Source organism: Lytechinus variegatus, chromosome 15 (genome assembly GCF_018143015.1).
Source record: "Lytechinus variegatus isolate NC3 chromosome 15, Lvar_3.0, whole genome shotgun sequence".
NCBI lineage: Eukaryota > Metazoa > Echinodermata > Echinoidea > Temnopleuroida > Toxopneustidae > Lytechinus > Lytechinus variegatus.
The window spans coordinates 15,160,793-15,174,217 of NC_054754.1; the positions used below are offsets into that span (position 1 = coordinate 15,160,793).

The window sequence follows — 13,425 nt, forward strand, 5'->3', positions numbered from 1 at the left end:
ATATTCACGTTGGAGATGGAAGGATCAGAAAGACAGTTCGACGATCCCAGCGACTTTCTATGCCTACTTTTATGTTGAAACGTTATATCATTTATGTTGAGTCCTATTCAAGAATGTATGTTGTTTTGAATAGTCGTGAAACCCTTGATAGACTATGGCTATATCTTTAGAAAGTCAATGCAAACCGATTTGAAGGTGTTCGGGTTTATCATTCATCACTTAACCCATTAACAATTAAAGCAACGAACCACAATACCTCTAGAAACTTAATTGAATGAATTACTTTTCATTCCAAAGGCAAACCTCTCACAAGATCTACATGTTGTCAAGGACCATTCTTTGCCCAAACAAAAGGTCCTTTGCCTCTATAAGATGAAGACGAAAAATAGGTTAACGAGTCTTTTTGAGAATTGGAATAGATCAATGTTTTTACCTAAGATTTCAACAATAGCGATTCTTCCAAAAAAATCACAATTAGGACAAAATACCTACAATGTTTTGTCTGTCCATGATCATTATCTCTAGCCTGATTGAGGGCGGGAATAGTGATCAAGGTTCAGGTTCTCCTACTTTACAGTCCAATCATAATATTGAGGATGATGGGGATCAGATAGAGAAGGTCACTTTGCATGAGGTCTTTATTTTCAAAACAATGCAACCAAACTTTTAGTAGAGCTCAAAGAACATTCTAAACATAACCCACTCTTTGATTGCAATAGGTCTATTACTCTAGCAGCTAGGGGAGAGTAGTCGTAGATCTTGAAAGTGCGTTTTGGTTCACCCATCAGTTTCAATCTTCGCATGTATCGTTATCAGTGAGAGCGTGTCGCTCGCAGGCGAGTGTGAGTCAGCGTCTTATTACACATCTGTCTTTGTGAAGAACTGCATCTTTTTGGTTTGCATTACCCATCTTCCTCCTTTGAAGGGCATTAATTCGTCAGATCCAGCAATGGTTGAGGAAGAGGAGAGGAAAAGTAATGGTGGATCGCATCAGACCTATGGCTCCATCAACGCCGACTCGCAGAGTATCAAATGCGTCAACGCGGCGTACGAAGGCCCGCATTCTGATCCCAAGATTCGGGATGGGATCGAGTGGCCCGGTGGACAATGGAAGGCCATCTATGTTATTTTCTTACTTACTCTTCTTAATGCTGCAAACAAGATGGACAGGTGAGTAAATGATTATCATTGTTTAATGTTTATATCATACTTTATAACTTATTAAAGAAGTATCTGATTATTAATGGTGTAGGCACTTTTATAAATTAGTGGGAAGTCAAAATTTGTCCTGTTAATGGAGTACTTTTAAACATCCATCATAGGCCTATCAAAATTCCAATTGAAATCTTATTCAAGTTTTGCCTTTCCGTATCAAAAGGTTATTTTTTTCTCCAAATTTCCCAGAATATAAGGTTCCATATCCCTCTATTACCATTTAAAGGAGAATTGATTCACCTTTATTTATTGATACCATTCGCATACCTTCGTCGTCACACATAACTCTAGTTATTGATACTGAAGACAACATGACTTTGTACGAATTTCATGTTCTCCAACTCCACGTTTTGGTGAGGCCGAGATGATAACTTCACTGATACCTCACTAGATTTATTTGTCACCGAATAAGGTCGTTTGCATCACCCTTTTATGAATCATGAATTTAGAGACTGAAAATGATGATTATCTTGACTTCAGCCGCGTCAGACCAAAGACGTAATAAAAGATGGACTTGCTGCTACCATGTTTGGCGTTTAACGGTTAAAGGGATAGAGCCTCGTCGATCTGGCGCTGCACAGCGGCTGCCGGGCCCACGGTCAATTGGGCAAAGCAAATTGTCGGAGTATTTCATTTCATGTCTATTTCGAACAATATAATATGGACTTTTATCATTTCTTCATCTATTTACCAAACCCGGTAAAATGAAATTTAACTATCAGCTGTTTTTAGATAATTCTTTTGCGTCACGGTGTCTGTTTCTATTTTTCATACGGTAATCCGATGAGAACCTATTATTGTCCGCGGTATTTGAAAGGTATGTAGCAATATGAAGACTTACTCTTTTATATTCTGGTGGATTAAAATTCTGACATTCAATAATATTTCATCGCTAGCTTAATTTAACATGGACTTTGTCCTAATAAATGATTCATATATTTCATCTAAAATCATTCGTATAAGTCCAATTGATGAAAAATAATTGTAAATTTATATGTCGACTTCCTTTCTGAATATTGACTTCATATTTTCAATCATCAGTCTTTTCTTGATTCTAGCTCTGATACTATTCAAGTAAACATTAACTTTTATTTATTCTAACATGTTCATATATAAAGTATGCAAATCCATAATGTATTACAAAACAAAAAAAGCAAATGAAGAACAGTAGTATGTTTCCGGAAGAAGGCGTAAAGCTCAGAGAGCAACGGTTTGTGTCGGGATAGTATGATCGCTGCATCATTGGCTATCTTCCTGAATAAATGAAGACTAATAATGTTTATAATTTTCCATGTTTCATTTTCCCTCCAAATTCACACCATCATCGCCATCAGATACGTTTTAATTGAGGTGATCAAGGAAATGGCCGACGACCTCGAGTTTGGTGATCGAAGTTGCTTAAACGCAACCGTCTACATCGACCCGACTGACAGCGTGGAAGAACGGGAGAAATATAAATGTGATCCCCAGAGGTAAGTCCCGGGCGACCGCCCGCTGTGATTTTCCAAGTATTGAAAAAATAAGAGGGTAGGAAAGGGGGAAAAGAGGAAGGATGTTCGGTTTGAAAGTAATCATAGAGCTACTGTCTATACAGGGGTTTAACCAAGGAAAGAGAATATTCATCCTAAAAATAAGTTGGTTATAATAAAAAAATGGAGAGAAAAAAATAATATTGGTGAAGGTTTTATGAAGCTCCGACAAGGATTAAAGGAGTTATGAATTTTAAAACATTTGATTTGTGACGACACCGACGAAGAGCTGCTCTAATGTCAAACGATATTATGAATCCCCCAAAATGCAATTTTCTATGAAAATTGAAAGCGATTTTATTGTTCGGTGGATATGTAAGATCAAACGCATCATTTCATAAGCTCTTCTAAAAGAAAGGTATTTATATTCGTCATACTCCACTGAAAAGGGGAAATTTTATTGATGGATTATCATCAGTTCCCACCTTTTCTGCTTTTATCAAAACAAAAGATCAAACATTGTAAAGCTCCCAAATCTGTGAATAAAATTGTTACGATTCTGAATCCTAATATTCACCTACATCAGATGTGAGGAGACAGAAATCGTGAGTCTGAACGACACCGCTTCTAACGTGACGTCATGCCACTGGGTCTACTGGGGCACCGGTCTCGAGTACCAGCTCCTGGCCGGTCCCGCGTTCATCGTGGTCGTCGGGTTGATGAGGATTCCCTTGACCTTTGCCATGGAGCACGGACGCATCAACGGTCGCAACATCCTCGTCGCCTGCTCCATTGCCTGGAGTCTGGCCACACTCCTAACAGGGTTCGCCACGGAGGTCTGGCACGTCTATGTCTGCCGTGTTCTTCTTGGACTTTTGTAAGTATATTACATGCACCACATGAGAGGCAGGGGGGCGACCCCCTTATAATTCGAGTATTCAAAATTAAAGGAAAAGAGAAGAAAAAAAAGTAGGAAGGGATAAAGAAAAAAGCTGAACAAAGAACAGTGAGTTTGGGGTCAACTTTACATAAAATAATTATATTTATTGCTTCAATGATATCCCTACTATAAAAAGACGTTTGTCTTCTTGCTTCCCTCTCAAATTAAACAGACACGTGATTCCAGTGACTGTCTCTTGAAAATGGGTGATGGGCGACCCCCCATTCTATCCTTGCCTGGCACGAAAAGGACTGACGAATTTTATAAAAAGAAATATTGTCGGCCATAATTTATATACACGACTGATGAAGAACTTCACACCTAAACGTGAACTTCCAACCCTCTCATAAAATCGTACGTTTTAATTGCCCAATTCGGAGGGATTTTTCATTTAATCAAAAATTAAGATTTTTTCTTCTAAATATGGATAATTTACTTTAGATTTACATTTAATGTTAATATATGTGTTGTATCATTTTTTCTGTCGTTCACATTATTTTGTATTACATATCTGTTAGATTGTTTGTAAACTTCGTTAAATCTGCTCTCTTCAAGGTTGTTATGTCAGGGAAAACCCCTTCCCCCATGGATTAGTGAATGTATTACCCAATACTAATTTCCTTCTTATTCTATGAATCATTTATTCAGTATTTAGTTTACATAGAGATATAGGGTGCGTTTATCCGCCACCTTTTTTACCCTAGAATCATGATCTGAATCATGATTCAAATCACGATTCTGCAGAATCACGATTGCATTTCGAAATTGAATATGATTCTGGCTTGAGGTCGCATAAACGCAGCCATATTCTTGTCCGAAATCAGACAACATCCATCATTCATCATCAAAATATTTGTAATGTATCCTTAACATGTTTAATAACAATTTTATGTAAGTTTAAACCCAAAGGCCCGTATATATTCTAAAGTCGGGTTTAACTTAAACTCAGGTTTAAAGTTGTGGTTTAATTATGGATAGCCAATTGCTACATAAATCAATGATGGTAGAAATATCATATTTCAGCTAATTTGGCTCTAAAATCATTCATAATTGTCTAGGAAGAATAAATGGATGATTATCTTCACCATCGATGAATCAGGAAAGAGCACAGTACATATAAGAAACATACAACTTGATAAAAATTTTGACACTTTTGACCCCCATGATTTTAACACAGAGTTAGATTATGGTCGAGCTTAAACCTGACTTAGCTAGAATACGGGCCCATGAATCAAAGTTTACTTTCTATATCAATCCCAGTTTCTATCTCGTTACAATATTATCATAGCCAATCGGGCTTACAATCAGAGCCTGTGCTACAAGGGTGATTTAACTGACTTGCTTAGGTTCTTAGAGTAAACGAGAGAAAGGGAGAAGTGAATATAGGAAAATAAATGAAGGAAAATAAAGGAGGGGGAGGAAGAGGTAGGGGAAGAGGAAGAAGGAGAGAAAATGAGTAAAAATAATAGGAGGCGCGATATAGCTCAGTCGGTATAGAGCGGGGGTTTCGGATTCCGGTGACCCGGGTTCGAAACCCAAATGGTGCGCTAGTGCCCTTTGGTAAGGCATTTATCCTCATTTCCAGGTCCCTCGGAGTGGACCTTAAGCCGTTGGTCCCCTGGTTGCTTGCTCACAGGCATTCGTGCTTTCTTAGCAGTCAGATAGAAAACCTCGGTATAACAATTAAGAGAAAAGGATTGCAACACCCCCCTTCACACCCACCCACTCACCCTCACACACACGTACACCCTCATACACACACACTTCCTTCTCATCCTTGAAACTCCCATTCAAATCCCTCAGTATCTACCAAAATTCGGGACCCCATGGTTCTGTATAGCCCTGACATCCAGAACCACTTATGAATATTCATGTCATGACGTCATCTCGGAGAGGCGACATCTGTCGCGCGCTTTGAGAGCCCACTGTGAACTTTGGTCCAATCAGAACTCGGCATTCAGTGAAAAAGCCCGCAACTTGCACCCACGTGCACGTTTCAGTTTCGGTTATTTTTTTAATATATTCTTTCTATTTGGAGTAGCACAATATCCAACTGGAAATTGAGTATGTATTTTGTATTGGATAACGAATATTGACTCCCTAGAGGGGAAATATAAAATTTGAGATCCTCGAGGGGAGTTATATTTTTGTCGAGGGATATTATATTTTTCCGAAGCGCGTTGCGCTGAGGAAAAATATAGTTCCCAAGACAAAAATATAACTACCCAAGGGAAATGAAATGTTATATTGTTCCCGAAGGATAAAGTCAATATCTGTTATATCACAATGACCTGTATAAATGCATATTACAAGATAGGTAGAAAAATGTACTGACTTACCAATATTGAAGTTCCAGTGCACTAGATGTTAAGAAATCGGAAAAAACATGATAAATCCAATTGTAAAATATTTCCAAACACCAACAAGTTGAACACGCTATAATTCCAACGCTTAATAAGTTAACACAATGTTGAATAGGCCTATGTCTAGTCTCTATCTAGATTCCGCTGTATACATTAGTATACGTTATTTGTCGTTTTGCAAAATATTGTAATTTGAAAATAATATCATCTTTTCTCAGTCAGGCCCCGTTCAGCCCGTTTTCCGTTGCCCTGGTAACAGCTTACTCTCCACCGGTAAGTGAGTCACTTCATGTTCTATTTCTTACGACATTAACATTATTTTTAATCCTTTTTGTTATTGATCGTAATGTACAAGAAAGGAAACCTTTGAATTTTCTTGACTATTTAGCAGTGTTGTCATAGGAATTACTGTTGTAATTTTTATATCACGTGTTTATCTCCGAAATTCACAATAAAAAAATTTACATAGGAACATAAATGAACAAACGTAAACATACAAAGAGGTAGCAAAGAACAAAAATAATGAAATTGGAAGGACATCCAGTTCGGCCATGCCTAAGGACATCCCTGTTCCTCCTTTGGATCCAAAGTGATTTTAGTATACTTTTCTATAAAAGGTAGACATTAATCGTGTAAATTACAAAGCTATTTTACCTTACTGCAGTCAGGATCATAGCGCAGCAATTCTGCTTACGCGTATTCGTGATAGCCGGCAACAATGGCTGGGTACTAGTGTATTTTGCTATTTGGCGGGTACAGCGTATGACTTTTTGAGATTTCGACATAAAATCGGACATTGAAAGCACCACTCGTAATCATGAACAGAATGTGTATCTAACTAAACAATGTGAACAAAAAGGGCAGAAAATATTTGATTTAGGATTGTAATAAACCTAAAAAGGAGGCATTTCAGGCCCTTTTTGTGGGAATTCATGAGGGGTTTATCTCGCTAATGAAATGATGCAAGCCCAGTAGCGCGAGTTGGAATCAGCAATAAGAAAAAATCATGAACAGAATGCAGATATCGCCAAATCAAAAATATGAAAACCCGAATCACGAGCAAAATAATTTGTGCAAGCTGACTAGAAAACAGTCCATTTCGAGCCCAATCTTATCCTCTTGAGCAGATTATCTCACTTAAGGCAATGCGAGTAAAATGTTTAGTTATTTATGACCTGAAAATTTACTTTCCAATTATAATCCTTTAAAAAAAACCTTTTCATCTCATTCTCTCCTTCCCTTTTGTTTATCTTTCCCCTTTTTATTCTCCCCCGTCTCCGCCAGTGCCGACCAAGGGCTTACTCTTAGAAAGCCATTGCAGTCTCCTGATTGGTTAAAAGTTCAATACACATGTATAATTTAATAAGATTTTCTAGTTTAAGGGTGATTAGCTACCAATCAAATTGTGAGAAATTATCAAAAGAGATTAAATTTTGATAATGCATTAAACGAACAAATAAGCATTAAGCTCACCTTTAAAAAAATAATGTGAAACATAACATGTAATACTTTTTAAATTTAGAAATGCTACTTTTTGAAAGTCTTGATAAGCCATCTTCGCGAAATGTATTGAATATTATTTGATTCTGATTTTTAGTCTATTTGCACCATATCAAAATATAAGTATAAATATTGATCTCTCTTAATTCCTTGCCGTTTTCAGCAACTTCGTGGTCTAGCGATGAGCATATTAAACAGTGGCATTGCCGTAGGCTATGCCCTGGCCTACGGGTTGGGTTTCCTGAAAGAGGTGGCCGGATGGCGGTGGGCCTACTGGGTTGCTGGCATCCCAGGGGTAGTGGTCGCTATTCTCATGCTATTCACCTTGCAGAACCCTGCCAAACTTATTCAGGTGAGCCCACAATGCAAAAACTCCGGTGTTGATTTAACACCAGCCCGGAATCTATATATGTCCACACCAGAGAAGCGTTAAAACCAGTTTCGTTTTGGTCTAGCACCAGATAGGTGTTTATATAACACCAATTTAGTATCAAATCAGCATGGGTTTGATTCCAAACTAGTGTCATTTCAATACTTCTCTGGTGTGGATATAGATTCCGGGCTGGTGTTAAATCAACACCGGAGTTTTTGCAGTGCAATGGTCCTTATTCTGACGTCCAGTTTAACTTGGAACATGGCCTAATTCAATTTTTTTTTATATAGTTTCATTTACATTGTATATTTCTTGTATGGTGAAAACTGTCTTATTCATCATTCCCAAGCAATTTTTATGAGCGATTTGAGTGGCAAATGAGCTGGTAATTTGAACCTTTGTGTCAAAATAGGTTGTCCATAGTTAAACTACAACTTTATACCACTGCTAAAGTTAAAACACAGTTCAAAATAGGGGCCCCTAGTGTTGTTTGGGTGTGTGTGTGGGTGTTTATGTGGGAGTGTATATTTGAATGAAAAAAAGGGGGTACACAGTATTGTCTTTTCCTTTTATCACGTTCAGCCAAGGGGGTGAATGACCATGCTTTATGTATAATCATAATTGATGGAATAGAGATCGAGTTTCACAATGGATTACCACATTGTCATATATCCCTGGACCTTGTTTCATAAAAGTGGTAAAATTCCAATTCTGATACAAGTTTCTACACTTGTTCCATTAGAGTAATTGACAGAGAACAAATTTGTTTTTTATATTTGCAATATGCTTATAAGAGGACCATGCCATTGTCTCTATTTCAGAAACAGACTTCCCAGTCGATGATCAAGATGGGACGATGCGAGCAGCTCATCTTCCAGAACTGGGCCACCATCATTCCTCTCAGTCTGGGCTCCGCCCTTCGCTTCGGTGCAACGTACATCTTCAACTACAACATCAACAACTACCTGTTGCACTATTATCCTCACTTCCACGTGCACAACTACCTGAGCTGGACTCCCATTCTGTCTGGTTTTGGCGGGATACTGTTTGGTGGGATACTGAGTGATGTTGCCCGGAGGAGATACGGGTTGGAAGGAAGGATGTGTACACAGATTGCTTTATCCGTAAGCCGACGCTCGATTAAGTTTCTTTTTAATAGCTTAGGGACTCCATGTTTCAATTAGCAATACAGTAATAATTAGTGTTGTAGTTAAGACATGAACTAGCAAGGTCAATGATACGGTGATTCAATCCCCAAGGTCAAGGCATGCAATATCGCATACATTCGTAATTCTGAAGCTTTGTTAATCCGAAGGGTCGTTAGTCCGAAAACGAAGTGAGATCCGTAATTCCGAAGGTTCGTTAATTCGAAAACGTAATGTGGTTCGTAATTCCGAAGGTTCGTTAGTCCGAAAATGAAATGATTAACGACTTTTATTTTGTTTTCGGACTAACGAACCTGTGGAACAACGAACCTTATTTCGTTTTCGGATTAACAAACCTTCGGAACATCAAACCTTCTTTCGTTTTTCGGATTATCGAACCTTCGGAATAATGCCACATATGTTCCGATTAACGAACCTTTTTATGTTTTCGGATTAACCAACATCAAGGTATAGGCAATTTACGTGTTTCGGAATTACAAACCTTCGGAATTACGAAGTGTAACCTGCAATATAATCCGTGGAACACACTTTATAATTCAATGTGCGGCACTTGATAACATCAACCATTCCAATTATAGGGCTTTCCTGAGGAGACATCTAATTGAAGAAGTGGCACTTAATTGCCACCTCCCTATCCAATCAACCTTCCTCGTAAAAAATGTGTCATTCATGATTGCAAGACTGAATCTGGTGTCCCACTGATATTTTGAAAATGCCTAACTGCATTTTGAAATTTCAATTTTTAAAGAAAGTACACAAGACTCCCTTCAACCAATCAAATGATCATAATCACATAACCTGAACTTTTGTGAATGTATCCCTCAAAGTGGTAAACTGTTGTAACTCTTTATGAAATTTGTTGTAATTTATGTTGTAACTATGGTAACTACCATGGAAACAGGACTCAGCAGCCAATCATAATCAAGGTTACCATGGTAGTTGCCATAATGGAAAAGTTACAACAGTTGTAACTCTTTATGAAACAGGCCCCAGAACTGTTCGGCGGGTCATTAATTGAATTCTTCATGGAAGGAAAGAAACCAGTCCTCATTTATGATATTGGCCTTCACCAAGGCAAAGTTAATTGGTAGGCCAACCTTAATTCTATTGAATAAACAGGGCCCTGTTTTACAAAGAGTTACGATTGATCCGATCAATTGCAACTATGGACGGCCAGCAACGTCAACATCTGTTATGCATGTTTGTTCAAAATATTTTCTAGCTGTGAAGTATATTCATGCATTCATTGTTTTCTTGAATTCAGTGCTTCTCTTTGCATAAAAAGGACATTGTGCAAATTTTTCGCAGAAAAAATTACGACACTGATGGATTTCCATAGGGTCACATGTACGATTGATCAGATCAACCGTACCTCTTTGTACAACAGGGCCCAGAGCTTCCAATCACTTACATTTCTAATATAGATATCACAATGTGTCATTACTTTCTTAGGTCATCTGTGCTCCTGTAATGACCCTCATCTTCTTCCTTGAGCCCCCTGCTGTCTTCGCCGCAGCGGCTGTCGGGACGTCGATCGCCGACGCGTGGACTGGAGGCACCGTTTCCACACTCACCGAGCTCATCCCTCCAGGTCTCCGCCCATCCTTTTTTGCTGTCTACTACTGCCTCATCAACACCGTTGGTGGGACACTCAACATCACCCTGCCGGCGCTGCGTCAGGCAATGAGGTTCCGGTATGCAATGATCATGGCTGTAATTGGGCTGATCTCGTTGGGTACCGTGCTCTTCACGCTAGGTCTTTTCGCGATGGCATGCTCCCGACGACGTTATGGTGACAGTAAGAACCAGGACGAAATAGAGGATCAAAACGCCAATGAAACAATTACCCCTATACTTAGTTAGAGCTATTCATGTTAACACGTAACTAAATTCAAAACACTCAAATGAAACCTACGTGTGAGATTAAATGGACATAAATTTGTTCACTTCTGGTGACCAAAATTTAAATTGTAAGACAAAAGAAGAAATTAAATAGCAATCTTGATTTTTAGATAGTATGGCCGTAGATAAAACTGCAGTGTATCCTTTTATTCATTGACTTTGATTAAGGTCTTTGAACTTCTTTTCACTTCCTAAAGAAATATTTCCATTTCAAACTATTATTTTTAACAAAACTGTTTTTTTATAATTTCATTTAAATGTGATGGTAATTATTTGCTCTTTTTCAAAATTGATTTTTAACTGCTGTTATTTAATGGAGAGAGAGAAAGTATTGATTTAAGATCAAAGATATTTCTAGTAAGAATCAGAATGTCAGATCTATCAATAAAGACTTACCACTGAGAAATTTCATACTTGTGGCAAATCACAGAATTATCCTAAAAGAATGTTAATTTACATGAATTCTCCTATTCAAATTCATATTGTTTATTGATATTTTTCTCAGAATTGCAATAACTGTGTGTGAAAGAGCTGAAATACACCTGTATATACACATCCCCAAAGGTTTTTTTTTGTTGCCATTGAAACATTTTGCCATTTTTGAAAACATGAATAAATTGCTCTTTATTGATTTTTTTTTATAACTTACTAATGAAGACTAACATGTAAATCTATACTTTTCATATTACATGTAGCCTACACTAAAAAAAAGTCAGATCACAATTTGCAGCCATTTTTGCAAAACCTGCTTTGACTTAGCACTGCATATGTTTTTATATATAATATGATTGTTTTCATAGCTTTCAAAGCAACATTCGTCAGATAAATTCAATGTTGACTGTTGACAAATAAAAGGCCTCAACTCGAAACAGCAATTCTGAGAAATTTGATGATGATACATTTTCTTCCAATCAAACCGACCAACATGTGAAGTTTTGTTTTGTTTTGCTTTCATATAACTGAATTAAGTTAAGAATTCATATTTTGAGAATCTGTTGGACAGGTGTAACTGATTTTTTGTTTGTGAATAATTCTCAAAATTACCAGGAAAAAGAATTACGTCTTTTTGCTGTAAATCACCCCATATATATGTGTTGTGTAGTGCAGTTATACACAATGTATGTAACCTGAATTGTTGTGGATTTATTTTATATGGGTGAGCCTGATCACTTTGTCATTGAAGATCATTTAACAAATTCTGAAAGTTTAAAGACTTTGTAAAAATAAAAAAATAAAGGAGTTGAATTTGTCAAAGTGTACTATGGTTCATTACAAAGAGTATCACAAAATTCTTAAATGTTTATAGAATTTTATTGCCATGGTTACCTACTAAAGATAGAATCCATCAAAAATTCAATGCCATGGACGAACAGGATCGAAATGGGTTTCTACACATGTCAGTGATCTTTTGTTGTGTCTATCTAAATGAAACAATGCTGACAAGTTATTTTCATTGCAAATGTTAATCTAATAAATTGACCTCCCCGACATATGTAATTTTGTTTATTGCTCCAGCAATAGAACAAAACTTTTGAATTTTCTTTCCATCACGGATGGACAAATTTGCATAAACATGAATATAAGAATGCGGTATGACCATTCCTGGACAAATATTTCCCAATATTTTTTTTCTATTTTAGGAAAATGGTGTTTCATCTAAAATTACATGTATATGTACTTGCAAAAAAGACTCAAGGCAATCTAATGAATGTCAAAATAGTACTAAATCAACATTTCTCAAAAGCGTCCGTCCGTGACAGCAGTGTTCAACATCCCTATTCGAAAGTGAGTCATTCCAGTCTCTTTCCGGACCTTACTGAATAAACAAATATGAACTTTAGTAACCTTAGATATCAATGAAATATCCAGCAGTGATTAGATCGTAAGAATACAATAAAAATGATTTTTTTTTCACCCCAATGCTTACTTTAACCGATCAGGCTCGGGTGTACTATGTACCGGTACACATGTTTATGTATCACTCACATTAATATTGTATATTGAATGTAGCCTAATTGCATCTTTATAGCACAATGGATGTTTGTCAATAAATGAACAATATCAAATGAATAAATTATGATAAAGTATGCTTGTAAATAGCTAAATCAGACCTGCCAACATCCGGGAATGAAAACTGTATTCTGTGATTAAAAAAACAACTGTATTTTTCCACCAAAAAAAGTGTATTTCGTAATAAAATGCTTGGCGCACTCGCTCATCGCCGCGATCAAGCTGCATGCAAGCTAAATATGCGCACCGTTCTTGCAGATGAAAAAAAACGTGTATATCTTCACCCTGGTTTTAACAAAATGATTGAAAAAAAAAAACAAGTAACCTGAAATTACATTGATCTAATAACCATATTTGTGTACGTTTTATGAAATAGAGACATATATAGATGATTTGTCTCAAATAACAATTTCGTAAAAAAAAATATATTTTTTAAAGAAAAAAACGTACTGCCGTATTTTGGTTGCAAAAACGTACTAAATACTAA

General features: G+C 36.9%; 1 protein-coding gene across 1 annotated transcript; it reads left to right on the plus strand.

The window, feature by feature from the left end:
* The first annotated feature begins 749 nt into the window (after positions 1 to 749).
* Positions 750 to 13,101, plus strand: LOC121429253 (D-galactonate transporter-like). The gene is made up of 7 exons (XM_041626224.1): positions 750 to 1,170; positions 2,550 to 2,687; positions 3,271 to 3,561; positions 6,206 to 6,260; positions 7,651 to 7,839; positions 8,682 to 8,984; positions 10,479 to 13,101. Exons 1-7 carry the CDS (start codon positions 950 to 952, stop codon positions 10,887 to 10,889), a joined length of 1,608 nt encoding a protein of 535 aa, XP_041482158.1. The 5' UTR covers positions 750 to 949; the 3' UTR covers positions 10,890 to 13,101.
* The last annotated feature ends 324 nt before the right edge of the window (positions 13,102 to 13,425 follow it).